The sequence below is a fragment of the Somniosus microcephalus genome, chromosome 26 (assembly GCF_052327205.1).
Source record: "Somniosus microcephalus isolate GS21.2 chromosome 26, FLI_Smic_1.0, whole genome shotgun sequence".
In the NCBI taxonomy this organism is placed as follows: Eukaryota; Metazoa; Chordata; class Chondrichthyes; order Squaliformes; family Somniosidae; genus Somniosus; species Somniosus microcephalus.
Window position 1 is genome coordinate 32,106,438 of NC_141012.1, and position 15,040 is coordinate 32,121,477.

Genomic DNA, 15,040 nt, shown 5'->3' on the forward strand with positions numbered 1-15,040 from the left:
TTCTGTAAGGCTTTTTAAAGTCATTTTCAGTTATTTAAAATCAGGTTGCTCACAGCTGGTGGACTGGACACTGTGATTAAAATGCTCATTTTTTGTGATAAACCCACTTTCAGCTGTATTAACAAAACTGCACCAAGTTACCACTCTTAAGTATATCACAGAATATTTTTTACAGCAAATTTTTTTTTTTAATGTTCTTAAACGCTGCCTGATGGCGCTGGTTCATGGTAGATGTTACGTTTGCTGATATGCAAATGAGTTTGAGTGGCAACTTAAGAAAAAGAAAACATTTCTCAAAACTAGCGCAATTTTGGATGCAATTTGCGCCCAGATCGCCGATTGCACCCAAAATGGAAACTCCATATCTAAGTACTCAGAGAATTGCTGATTAGGTGTGGGAGGGAGGGGATCATTAAGAGAGCCGTAGTTACCAGTTGAAGGGGAAATTCCTATGTGCCACACACAAGAGAGAACTGGGGAGCAGCTCTGGAGGGTGGATTGCTGAGGAGGCCCTCACTGCTAGATTGTTTGCCCTGAGGTAGCTAGCGCCAGCTGCACTCAGGAAAGCCAGGCCTACATGCGACCAATGCAGGTGGTCCTTAAAGGGACTGCTGCAGGCTGCAACCAACAAGGTGTAAGCTTTTAAAAAATACTTAGCTGAACGTGGAGCTGGGAGGAGCAGGAGTGCCGCGGAGTATCTCGCAGGTCACTGCCAGCTACCAATTACCAACCCCCACCCTCGGCCCATTGCCACTGCTACCTCCACGAGCCGCTACCTCCACGAGCCCCTACCTCCCAACCTGAATGCACCCCCCCCTCCACCCGTCTTCCTTACTTATCTGAGGGCCGCGGCAACACCAGCAGCAGCCCAATCATCAATTGCGCATCGCCTGCGAGCTGCCTGTTGCTCTTGGCAACTCTCCTACTCAATGTAAATGAGGCCCAATATCAGGGGCGTCTCGAGCCACACCATTCAGGTGCAGGGGTTGATCCCTGCACCCCACCCATCCCCCCAACCGGCCCACCCCAAAATTGAACGCGCCCGAATTTCTAGGCCACAGCGTTTTAGTGCTGTCATTTTTTGGGGGGATTGTCAGGTTAGTTTTCAAGTTGACATGTGTGCAACTCAGCCATCAAGGAAGGCCGTCACCTCACATTTTAAATGTATAAGAATACAATTTAAAACACCTTTTAAGAGCAGATAAAAGCGGAACAGCAACCACAATTGTATGTGCATTTAAATGGGGGTGAGCATAGTTTTTGAAAGGTTGAAACATCTATAATTAGGCTTCCTAACTGAAGATTATAAATGGTCTGTCCAAAGGAAATTTGAAATATTTGCTCGCTTTGTGCTAGATTAATCATCTAATATTCTGAAAGGCACCAAACATTTATTGATCCAAGCAATTAGCCGTCTTTAAAGTCATGTTAAAACAGACAGAGAAGCTTTAAGGTTAAAAATAAAAGGGAGTGGGAAGTTTGAAAATGTTGAAAAATAATCTAAATGTATGATTTGGTAGCCTTCGAACGCAGGCACTTATTGGTTCCAATCTATACACCATCAACGGTAAGTCTACAGTTACCTTCCACTCGACATGCTGGGTGGGCTTGATCACTGCTCAAAGATACACCAGAGTTCTGTGTGATGTTGGCCAACTTGCCTTACTCGAATTCTGGTTCTCAGATGATAACAATCTATGTCCTACCTATTGTCACGTGGACTTAATTCTGAGCACAACCGTTCTCCATTTTTGAAACTGGTCTTAGCGCAACAGTCTGTGGTTGGGAATAGGCTTCCCTCCTCTGAGGAGATACATTGAGCATATCAGCTGCACCAGGGAGATTTTTACAGATCCAACACCTCATTTGATTTTTTTAAAAGGCTTTTTATGTTCGTGAAGGCGAGAGATGTTAGCAACGGCGTCGGCCGCAATTTTCTGGGGTCCGTGCGGGCACAATCGGAGGCACGTCTGATGGGAAATTTGCAATATCTCGTCCCGCCCCACGTGTCTTTCCCTCGGGCATGTTTGCCTGTGCGGTAGCAACCCGAACGGCAGACGCTGGTGAGCTAATTTAATCATTATCAGGTAGTTGTCAGACCCTTTGAGTTTTTTTAAGCCTACCTTTCAAATTTCCCTGGCTGACCGCGGGAATCACGCAGTTCGGGAACCACGTCTGTCAACCTGAGGCGGAAGTTGAGTGGTCATTGATCCAGCTGATTAGTGCTCAGCATGGAAAGTACAATAAAAACTCCCACCTCACAGCTGATCACTTTCCTCGGGCAGAAGCTGTCGCTGACTGTATTTGCAACACACATTTAGCTTTCTACAGGCTGCAAGTGTTTCCAGCAAAGTTGGCATCCTGTGTCACCTCATATCACATCATTGACAGATTGCTTCAGTTATTTCTACTTGACTTGCCATCTATTTCATCAGCATGGGTGCCACCAATACTGCCTCACCTTGGTCCTCAGAATCAGACCACAATGAACCCCAACACCAGCAGCACCAGGCACACCAGCAGCACCAACAACAACACCACCAACCTTCTCCTCAACCACCTGATGCTGCACAGGACAGAGGGCATCAGCGCAGGGCTGCACCGCACCGGAGGTGATGCCCCCAACACAGGGTATACAGGCAGAGGATGAGCTTCCTCAGCATGACTGAGCAGCAGTGCCAAAGGAGGCTCAGGTCATCGCAGACATTTGCACATTGCTGGAGCAAGACTGCAGCCCAGAGGAGCGGGTGGACACGCCTTACCAGTCACTGTCAAAGTCACCAGGGCCCTCAACTTCTTCGCCTCAGGCTCTTTCCAGGGATCTGCAGCAGACATTTGTAGCATCTCGCAGTCGGGCACCCACAGATGCATCATACAGGTCACTGATGTCCTGTTAGACAAGTCAGCCAATTATATCAAATTTGCTATTGATGAAGCCAGTATTGCTGAGCGGCACTTGGCTTTTGCAGCTCTGGCTCACTTCTCACGGGTGCAGGGCATCATCGACTGCACACATGTGGCCATCAGGGCACCCCATCATCACCCAGGAGTCTTTGTCAACTGCAAAGGCTTCCACTCCCTTAATGGAGGAGGAGCAGGAGCATCAGCTGGAAGACAAGGAGGAGGAGGATCAGGAGGAATCTGCGGCCCAAATACCATCAGCACCCGAGCACATTGCTGCCCGGGAGGCCAGGGATGGCCTCATCATGGCCAGATTTACTGAACTTCAGGCATTGCAACTATATGGCTGCCACGTGCTGCACCAGGTTGGCACCACCCCACAGCAACACCACAATGCATCCCTACAATGACCAAGCCATTCCTTTCATACTCACCACCATTGCTGGAGGTCACGTTATGTCTCATTATTTACTCCAACTCTCTAAGCCACTTCCAAAGATGTACACAAATTTGTCCAAGACCGGAAAGTGGTGAAAATAAAGATTTTTATGGTTGACATCACACTAATGGAAACTACAGAAACGCTGAATAAAACACCCAAGTGGCTACCCTTGTAAACCTACTTGTGTGTCAGCTTTCTCTCACGCATGCTTCTGCGAGGTGCTACCCCTGTGGCTTCAGCAGAGGTAGAGGCAGCCTACTCCCTTCTGTGCTGCGATTACTTAGACACTCTTAGCGGACGTCCTCTGGGTTTTGGAGCCTCTGATGGCCCCGCCAAAGTCTGCTCCTCCTGCGACTGTGCAGGGGCAGACTCGGCCATCGCTGTCAGAGGAGGCATCTGGGGCTCTGACTGAGGAGGGGGCAATGGGGTAGAAGTGTGAGCACTTTGAGAGAAGCCCCCACTTCCATGTGCCCTCTTACCATCATCCCTCTTATGGGCCACCCGCACTTCCCTGCTAGCAAGGAGCTGGAGAGCACCTTGCTGCACATCAGTGGGGTCATGAGGACCCACGTCTACGCTGACATCCCTCCTAGAAAAGAGGTCTATGAGCCTCTGCCATCTATTTTCCATAGAGACCATGTGCTCCTGTGAGTGGCGTATTAGCTGCTCTAAGCAGGTGGCCATCCTATCCACGGAAGAGTCTACAGTCGTCATCGCCTGCGACACGGTGGTGCTCATGTTGGAGATAGACTCCTCCATTCTCTGCACATTTGCAGACATCGAGTTCGCAAAACCTGTCAAAGCCTCCTGCACTTCTTGCTGCACATCCGTGGGCATTTCTGGATGGCCCCCGAGGCTCAGCGTCTACATGCAGCTCAGCAAAGCTAGGAGAGTTTGCAGCCTCCGACAAAGCCTCTCCACTGCTGTCCCTGTCTCCACCATCTGCACTTGCTCACTTGTGAGTTGTGAGACACCAGGTGACAACACTACTCTATCTCTCGAGGTGTGCACATCTGTGCTGGTTCTGGGTTCACTTATGTCTGGTGACGGTGCGCCCTCAGAGGCTGGAGACTCCTCTGAGGAGTCATCTAACTCTTCTCCCTGGACAGTCGGGATGGGGGGGGGCGCTCTTGATGGACCTGTGGGAGAGTAAAGAGATGAGTTAGATGTGTCATATGAAGAATGGGTACAGATACCATTATGCACATGATGATCATTCACTGGCTGCTGACATCAGTCCCCATATGAGTGACTGATGTATGTCTTGTAGCTGTATGTGACTGATGTATGCCTTGTAGCTGTATGATATGTAATTCTGTCACCAGGTTGCTGAGATGTCCCCCTCTCTCTGTTTCCCACCTCCAGCTATTTGGCGACTCCCGAAGCTTCTAAGGCAGCCTCCTCTGCTGTTGTTAGGGTCACCAATGATGGCGTTCCAACTCCAGTTCTCTCCCTCTCCCTCTTATTGTGGGCTCTCTTTTCCTGCAAGGAGGGAAAGAAGAGATGGTTCAGTGAGACTGATGGAATGAGTGTAAGGAATGAATGGGTTACATCTTTAGAGGGAGACTATGATGGAGTGGGGTGCCAAAGCCAAATGGCCTCCTTGTGTGTTGTTAATTGGTATGATTTCATTAGGATGAGGGTGAGGGGTGGCTAGTCAGATGGGGATGTGAGTATGTAGATAGAGAGAGAGAGGGATGGGTGGACATGCAAGGTATGTTGGTGTGAGTAAGGATGTGCAGGAGCAGGGTTGGGAAGGCGGAGGGATGGGGATGTGATGAGAGGTGCGGCAGGATGAAGTTGAGTGTGGCTTTGTACTCACCTTTCCTGATCTAATGAGATCATTGAAATGTTTGTGGTACAGCACCCAGGTCCTCCTCATAACATCCCTGTTGTTCAACTCCTCAGCTGTTTGGAGCCAGGCTCTTTTTGTCTCCTGGGGAGGTCTCTTCCACCCATTAGAAGGGAAGATGACCTCCCTGCATGCTCTGACCCCCTCATATGGAGGGAGTCATTGGAGAACCTGGGTGCAGCCCTCTGTCTCTGTGCAATCACCTCTGGAAATGTTTGCAGCAGTCCAATTGTGCAATGTGTTGCCTGCACACTCCTAGATGAACCTTCAAATGCAATGTGACCATGGCTCCTTTAAATATCTCGGTTGGAAAGGCGGCATCGATGATGTCATCAGACCGATACCATTTAATAGGGCCGGGTAACATGCAGGGTGGGCTTAATCGGCCCCATTAACACAACGTCGATTTCAGGAGCGGGATGGAATCAACACGGGGTCATGACCCACCATGACGACTGCCCACACCTGACCCGGCCAGGTAAACAAAATTCCGGCCGAAGTGTTTCTGTTTTTAGCCTCCAGTGTCAGCATTGAGTATTTGCCAGGTTAGGTGTATACTCAAGGGCTGATTTTATGAATGCGCACTGCCAGCAGAGAGCCTTGCCTTCTGGGAGCACATATCAGAAATTGAGGATATACTTCCCATGATTCTCCATCCATTAAATTGAATAAAGCAAGGCTTTGTGCCAAGAACACACAATGATAAAATTAGCCTTTACAACTAGAAGCAGAGTGAGGTTCATTCCCCAGTAATATGTCTTAACATTGTCTACTGCACTAATGTAAGTTTCTCCATTTTCCACTATGGTCTTTCTGATTGAAATTGGCCATCGATGCTAAATCCTGGGCCATTTTGTGCTTTGGACCTATACCCATGGAAAACTAGAATGAAATTGCCAAAACTTAAGATAGAGCCCTTGTAGCCAATAGACAGAGGAATCTTATGTCCATTTTGGAGTGGATTTGCACCCATACCCTCACCAGGGTGTCAGGACCTTATTATGTTGTGTACTTCAGAAAAGAGAATTACTTATTTAAAAATATAAATGATAGAAGTTTGGGAAATGTTCATTTTACTTTAGCATTTATATAGCGGAAAATATACAGCTTAAGTAACTTAAACACATCTATTCTTCCCCCAAAGCATTTATCTCCTGAGGATACCATAATACATTTCAGTGTAATTAATTTCATCACAGTAAAAGGTTTGACACACACTTTTTGATGAAGATAGTGCCTTTTAAATCTTCTTATAGCGAATTCAGTTATTAAAAATGTCTTACTATGTAAAGCCTTTTATTTAGCCCCAGCTAAATCTCCATTGAAAACCAATAATGGAATTCAAGCCTTATTAAGTAACTACCTGGACAGTCCAATATGTTCCCAATTATGAGGTTAAACTGTACTACAGAGTTTGCTGCCTGCTTCTGATGTATTTTATCATTGCAGCATATTGCAAAGTGAATGTCTTATTGTATTGTGTACTTTGTTGCCAGGGAAATTGTGCCATTAATTCATGCCATTACCCAAGCAGGTGAACATAGGAACATTAGAGTAGGAGTAGGCCATTCAGCCCCTAGAGCCTGCTCTGCTATGCAATTAAATCATTGCTGATATGTACCTCAACTCCATTTACCTACCTTAGCTCTTGATACCCGCACCAAACAAAAATCTATCGATCTCGGTCTTGAAAGCTCCAATGGTCCCAGCGTCCAAAGCCTTTTGGGGGAGTGAATTCCAAGAGTTGCTTTGGACTCGTGGCTGTGGAGGCAGATTTCTACTACCCTTTGTGTGAAAAGATGCTTCTGGATTTTGCTCCTAAATGGCCTGCTCTAATTGTATTATGTCCCTTCATTCTTGATAGCCCCACCAGAGGAAATAGTTTCCCTGTATCTACCCTATCGAAACCTTTTAACGTTTTAAATTATGAGGGATGAAATGTGTGTGTGAGAGAGACAGAATTTGTACTGTGTTCGGCTAATGCGGCCATTTGTGAAAATGATGACCTCAGTCCAGTTTCCTGACATCAACAGATGACCTTAAACGCAGCTCTTGGATTTGGACTCATGGCTGTGGAGGCAGGTACTTATGGAGCTGGGTCATGTGGCAGCATTTCTACACCAAAAAGAATAAATATGGCAGTAATAGAAAATGACTAATTTGATTATTTATTGTGAATTGCTATTTTGTGAAGAAATTAACAATTTCTATTACTGTTATGGTCTATGTTTTTCTATCATGTTGTTGTACTAATAGTATCCCACATCAAAAATTAGGTAGATAAATTTGCAGAGTATGATTAAGACATATGGCGTTATGTAGGCAGTACAAATGAAAAGCTGTGAAAGCTGTTCCATACTCAATGACTTGCTTTCTAGTAATTCTTCTTAAATTTATATCATCATCGTTTTAATTATAATGGGGGCTGGATAGAGGCATGCATCATTCTAGTATAGAGTTCCAATGCATCACTCCAATTCACTGCCATTCTTTCGGAGTCCTGATTAAAGCGTAATCGTCATGCAACCATATGTTTTCTTTAGAAACTACAGTTTTGTAAGTAAGATTTAACTGAAGATCACTTTAGAACTTAGAGTGGAATTTCTCACTATTTGTTTATGATAGTTGTATATTCAATGTTACCTTTTCATAGATGCATACTTATCAAAATGTATATAAATGTGCCCAAAATGATGGACAATTTATCTTGAAATTGAATGGTGGTCCTCATCTTAGAAACAGGTCAAGCTGAAGGAATAGATATTTTGGAAACTGATGTAAGGTGGTCTGTTTCAATTGATGTCTTATTGTTATCAGGGTTCATGTACATGATAGTCGTTGTTAAAGAAAATAAATAAAAAAGTTGCATTTATATAGCAACTTTCATGACCTCAGGATATCCCAAAGTGCTTCATTTTCAATGAAGTATAATTGAGTATGGTATCATAGATTCCAAAACGATGTTAAAATGCAATAATTTAATTCCATTAAGGTTTATATTGACATCAATCAACTGAGTTTGAAGCTTAATGAATTTAAAAGCACCTTCTGCAGCCTGAACAGTATTACTGCCTTTAAATGACTGCTTGGCTGTTTTCTTGTTATAAGAAATACTGTGTGTGCTATTTAGTCACAGTTCGAACATTGTGTTTAGAGTAACTTTACCAACACTATCAGGGAATTGAGTGCAGGGAGACATTATGTAGACAAAGGGATATAAGAATGGTTGATTGTATTCAACCCGAGTACAAGTATCACATAAGTATTAAGGCACAGCCTTGTGTTCTTCAGTAAATTATTGGCAAATAACACACACCCAGTATATATGGTATAGAGTACAACACACTGTATATGTTATGTATAGAGTAATAAATACAGTATATATTATACATAGGATAACACATACAGTATATTAGAATAGCATATACACTATATATTATACAGATTACATATACCATATATTATATAGAAAATACCATATACAGTATATATTATAGAGCGAATAACACAAACTAGATTTTTCTCCGTGTTTGAAATTCTAGTTGGTGGATTATTCAAGCTATCTAGTTACACAACTGATGCCGAAAACACAGTAAATAACGTACAGTATAGTGTCAAATAATTTGTATTATTAATAAGAAAAGTTGTACTGAAATGTGGAATCAATAAATGCAGACTATATGTACAAATCCAACACCGCATTTCTATGTACAAGTCCTAGCTTAAAACCTTAGCAATGTGTTGTATTTTTTTTCAAATCGTAATTACATAAATTAATTGCCTTAGTGGGGAAATCGGTTGAGAATATGTAACTGAAATTCCGATCAAGAGCAGACAGGTTTAAAACATTAAAATCCACACCTTTAAAACCGAATACATGGTTGAAAATGTAACATTTGGTGCTTTGGACGCCAAACCTTTCAATGCTGCTACAGGAGTTAATAATTACATTTTAATTTCTTGTAAATTAATATTTTATTAACGTGAATATAATTTAAAATCGTTGACAAGATGCAGACATTCTACATTACAAGTTCTAGAAAATGATCCAAAAAAAACTAACAGCTGGTAATATAGTATCGATAAATCAGGCATCATTCCAGCCGAATTTATTTGCAACAATAAACTTGAAATAAATATTAGATTTGCGTTAATTAACTATATACAGAAAAGAACATCAGATTTACAGGCTATCAGAAGTATATGTTTCAGGGGTTGTCACATCAGGTCGGTGTTGTAGCATTGATATTCTCAGCCCCCTCACAACCCCAGCAGTTTCATAGTACTTCCCATGTGGACAGTAGTTCTTTGCGATGTAGTATTTATTTCGCGAATCTTATTCTACACTGCATGGTCAGCAGAACAAATATCATCATCTTCAATGATGTCCACATCATCTTCATGGTCCTCTAAGAGAAAGGCGCTCTGGCTGCTTAAGGATTTAATCTCTGAGGAACTTTTCTGGTTTAATTCCGTCTCACTGACGCTGGAGTCGAGACGCTGGTCGTCGGTGGGTGAGTTTTTCTGACCGTGGTCATCCCGAGACTTCCTTAACTGCTTTTTATGTTTCATTCTTCGATTCTGAAACCACGTTTTAACCTGGAAAATACACCAGCAAGAAGCTCAGATTATTGGAGGTGACGGGATCACGATTGACCCAGTGAGGTTACTTCAGGCCGAGAATGCGGATTGATTCCACATTAGCAGCGACTAGAGTTTGGGATGCAGATACATTTTAGGAATTTTTTCAATGGAATCGCTTCTTGGTTCCAATGTTTAATTTTTTCAGAACCAAATCCAATATTTCGCCTTTCAATGTTTATAGAAATATTTGACACGATTTATTTCTGTTTAAAACATAATATGAATGCATAATTATATTAAATGTCTTGTAATAAACATGTAATTACACAGCGTGTCAAGAAACACACTGGATGCTCACCGACAGAAAGATTTACCTGGCAAATATAAATCCACGTGCAAGATTTTGTGGATTAAAAATATTACAAGAAGCATTTCACTGTCCGCTTGCTTTCAGTGCGGACTTGAGAAAGTGTTATCACCACAAATTACTCGGCACCATGACTACTAAGCTAACACTAAACGTGTATAGTATATCTCTAAGTTCGAAATTGAAATTCCCAGCGTCAGATATTGCTTGAAAAAAATGTATAAATTCGCATAGTATTTAATTTCAGAAGTAATTCGAAAAGTAAATGTGAAAATATGTGCAGTGGATGAACCGTTGAACGTGTGAAAACATATTTCGATTAGAACAATCTCCAACAAACGATTGCCAGCCCACTTTCACTGCAGTCATTTTCAATCAAGTCCGATAACGTGCCGTTACTTTATATGATCACTTTTTCCATACGAGTAATCTCTTCAGAATCTGCAGATTACATTTTAAAGCATCCCATTCTGAGTTTAGTTTCGTGTTCCGGATGATGACTTTAAAAGTGTGGGTGTTCCCAAGTTTCAGTGATGGTGTTTCTATGTATTTTTTTGCGGGGGAGTGGGGGGTTATATTGGGAGCATCAATCTGTGAATGGGTACAAGCGTGTGGAGACAAATAGAATCGAATGGAGAAGTGGTTTTATGCCTTCTGACTTCTGGAGGGAAAACACAAGGGGCTGGGTTAAAACAGAAGCGGTGACTTGTCCGAATTAAACTCCATTCGGGGCCACTCAACTTTTCTTTGAAGTGTCTTTGTGGTGACCAGGCCGTGTGATCGGTATGGGCCGGCGGCTCTGGCTGATAGATGTACCGGGCCCATCCCTGGACTGCAACTCGCTCTCACAGTTAGAAACACATCTTAACATTGAATCAACAGCCAGCTGCTCACTTATATCTCATCTCATTGTACTAAGGCCAAATTCTCTGGGAATATTTGCTAGAATTTCTTTCCACTAGTTTTTTTTTATCTCAGTCGATTTGTATTCGAAGATCTCAATGTTTTGACTTCTCTCAAATGGAATTGGTGTGCGTGCTGTGACATTATTTTTGATAGCGGTCTTAAAGAGCTGTTTATATCTGGGCAAGTGGAATTCAGATCTCTGGAGGACGGCACGGTATCCTTTTTATTCACCCTCTCCCTCCCTCCCTCCCTCCGGCTGTACCTGTGTCTCCGAGAGGCTGAGTGCCGACGCCAGTTCCACTCTCTCCGGGGTGGACAGGTAGCGCTGAATCTCGAAGCGTTTCTCCAGCCCTGAGAGCTGCGAGTCGGAGAAGACGGTCCTCGCTTTCCGCCGCCTGCAATGTTTGCCTGGAAGCTCGGGCGGGTGTTGGAAGAGAGCGGGCACATGCATACCTACTGATAACAAAGGGACAATACTCCGGTATGAATATCCTTCCCAAATCAGTATTCCCCATAGTCAAAGATTCCTTATGCAACTATTTGAGCCTGGCTCAGTTGGCTCACAGAGTTGTGTGGCCTATAATGACCGTTCTGTTCCAAGATTCGGCAGAAATTGGCCACTCACTACATCAGCATCGGCGGCAACACATCCTACAACAGCCCTTAGGAATGCTGTCACCTTTTAAATATTCTTTCTGCTCAGATTTTATACATATCCTTAGAACAAGACAATAAAAGCAATGAATATTAAATTGGACTTTAAAATCAAACGAAAACAACAAGGAGACACTGCCGATAGCGTGTGCCTGACACTATCTGACCCTTTACTTTAATGATAATTTCTGCTCAAATACCTCTCTGTTACAAGACAATGATAAACTTGAAAATCGAAGTACTCCATCGCTGTGATTTCCGTTTATTAACACGTTAGTCTATTAGAGACACGGTTATCTGTTTGTCGTTTAAAGAATTGCCAAACCTTTGCCAGCAAAACGCTCCGGGTTCATTTTCTACATTCACTGATTTACTGAACGAGTTCGCGTTCGCCCTGAAGTGTTTGTGGTCCTTGTACGGCAATGGAATTAAACGCATGTTCTATCTGTAAGGCCCGTTGTATCAGACCTGTAGAGCAGGGCAGTCCTGCCCACTGTACTGAGCTACATTCGATGTTGTAGACGTGTCGGTTACAGATGAACCCATGTCTCTAATTATTTAGTGTGTTTTTTCAAGCAATGAAACGAGGTGTGGAACAATGAAATTCGCATTAATGACTTTGGTAAACAGATATCGATATCTCTCCTCAACTTGCCCACCAGGTCCCACCGTCTGTAACACTTTATAAGAAGTTTAGAATAGTTTATGCGGTTTTAACAAAGGCTGCTCTTGTTACAGGTTAGTAGCTGATCAGTTACATTCTAAACAGACATGCCATAAATTAATGGCTATATTTTGACCATTTGCTCTTTTCTTTCGTCTCTCCTAGAATCATAATTGCCCGTTGGTTTAACATTATGAACTATTATGGGTTTCTTTGCTTAAAGCAGTCTCCGTGCGTTACAAAAATCAGCGTTAAGATACAAATGAGGGCCGGTTGCCGCTCTGAAATACACCCTAGATTCGAGAAGAGGCCAAACTCCATTTCATTTCAAAGATTGGGAAGTTAATTTATGGTAGCGGAGGCGAGTGCGTGTCCCAGTCACGCAACAGTTCGCACTAGTTAGGGTGGAAATCTGCATATTTATGATTACTAACTCCCTGAATGTGCAATAATATTCTAGGATTTATTGCACTTCAGTTTAAAGATGGTCTACTAATAGATACATCCATCAGCGTTTGCCCCTGTACAAACTCACTCGCGCCAGCTGAATAATACGACCGGTATTTTGCACCCACTCTACAGTTCCCCAGATATCTATTTCAAAATATTTACATGATTTGTTGTGTGTCTAGTGGTCCAATATCGGTATAATTAGTAGTAACTAAATAAGCAAAGCTAATATTGGTATGAATATGACATTTAAAATACAAGGTTAATAACCACAATCTGCGGTAGCTATATTTCATATTATAAAATATACTCTGAATACAGATTATAAATGCGATTTTGTTTTTCTCTTTTGAATAGTAATATTTTAAATGTGATATCGTTCAGTTGTGGTTTAGATCGTTTCAATGCATTTAACAAACACGTTAATATTAACTTTATACAGAATTAAAAACAAGAGTTTTCTTCAGAACGAAGTTTTGGAATATCTTTTTGATTCCACCCTGGCGAAAGGATGCAGTTTATCCGATGGCCGTGTTCATGTTACCCGAATGCAAAGGTGGCTGTTTTATAACAGATTGTTTGGAGAACTGAATGCGGGGCTCAGGAGAAGCTGGATTCTCCCTTACCCTAAAAAAAAATAATCAATTTTGCGAATTAATCAAGAAAAAAGGCGCGCTGCAAAAATTCCACAATGACTAAAGTTTGAAGTAACCGAGGCTTTAGAAACAGCAATGCACAAGGTCGGTTAAAACAACTGCAAATGTAGCAATTTCGTTTGAGACACATGTTTTAAAATAATTGCCTTAAAATATTGCAGAGACCAATGCCTTCAAGAAAAGGGGATTTAAAAACGGTGAGTAAAGCACTTTGAAAATTTGAATATTGTATTCCTCGCGCCTGTGGGAAACAAACGGGTCTGTACGAGAGCTTCCATTCATAAAATGAAATAGTTTTAATCGCTGTCAATTGTATTTGTACACAGCTTGAGCATCAGATTACGCTCAAACTACAACAAAGTAACAAACTTTAACAACAATTCCACTTTGAAACAGGCGTCCTTTTAACAAAAAAACCTCAAATTCATCTTTGCCTCGTAGTTCGAAATAAAAGTTTTGTATATAACCAAGATTTCCTATTTCCTTATATGACGCATTATTTCCCTGACAGGAATTGCAGCCCCAAAATCAATTGGACATTAGACCGCGCCTTGTTTCTGCACCTGAGCGTTTGATTAAATTGATTTATTGCATTGTTACATGAAGTATCCAAAGCTTTTATGAAATTGCACTGTAACGCGATTTCATATATATTCCCCTAAACTGCGCAGTTGTAACCTGATTTCTGATGTCTAGAACACATTTGTGAAAAGTTTGCCTGCTGCGAAAAATGTTAAATAGTATAATGCACTCCATTAAACCTTTGAAAACATTTATTTTTGAATAAAAGACACGAAGTATGACAGTACGCTTTTAAGGTGGCTGTCTCCACATATTCAGTGCACAACCCGTACAGAGGTTGTTATACACACGCTGGGAAATACCCTTTTAAAGTTAAAATCGCGTTCCTATTCCAGCGCCCATAAGTGCTCCCTTTCACTGTTCAGTTATCATGTAGTGACCAACAGGTAGACTTACCAGGGGCTGTGAGAAAGTAAGGGTGATGATGCTCCGGCTTGTGGAGTGGGTGATGAGGGTGAGGTGCCAGGATGGTCGGGGTTGGCATTATAGGGTATCCATACTCTAGCAAAGGGACTCTGGACGCCAAGGAACTGGCAAAAGAAACGGGAGGAGCTTCCCTCAGAGGCTTGGGTTTGTGCAGTAAAATATCTTCGATGAAGAAAGAGGTTGGCCGCTGGGCAGAAACTTGATGTATCGGGGACGTGAAATTCAGGTTCATCTCTCCACTTCGCTGAATGCCCTCAGTCCAAAGGGGATTTTCTGCAGCTTTCTTGTGACGGAAACTCCTCCGGCAAGCTCGACGTGTCTTTTATTGCCGCGACTCGGCGGAATGTCTTATTTTAGAGGCAACAGGTTTGTAGGAGGTTGGGAGACTATTTACTGAAGTAAAAGAGCTGCAGTTCATCATGAAATAGGACTGCGATCAGCCAATGGGGAAGCTGAAGGGCGGAGGATAGGAATCAATCAGCAAGCTGGCTGGGGATGTTGGCGCAGGTAGCGCTGGTTGTCGGGAGCTGGCCCAGGTGCTGAAAGAGGCCATTTC

At 42.7% G+C, this 15,040-nt stretch overlaps 1 protein-coding gene across 1 annotated transcript; it reads right to left on the reverse strand.

The window, feature by feature from the left end:
• Nucleotides 1-9,536: 9,536 nt before the first annotated feature.
• On the reverse strand, nt 9,537-14,716 carry bsx (brain-specific homeobox). The gene is made up of 3 exons (XM_085968253.1): nt 14,455-14,716; nt 11,315-11,505; nt 9,537-9,794 (listed from the first exon to the last, which is right to left on the reverse strand). Exons 1-3 carry the CDS (start codon nt 14,714-14,716, stop codon nt 9,537-9,539), a joined length of 711 nt encoding a protein of 236 aa, XP_085824379.1.
• Between the last annotated feature and the right edge of the window lie 324 nt (nt 14,717-15,040).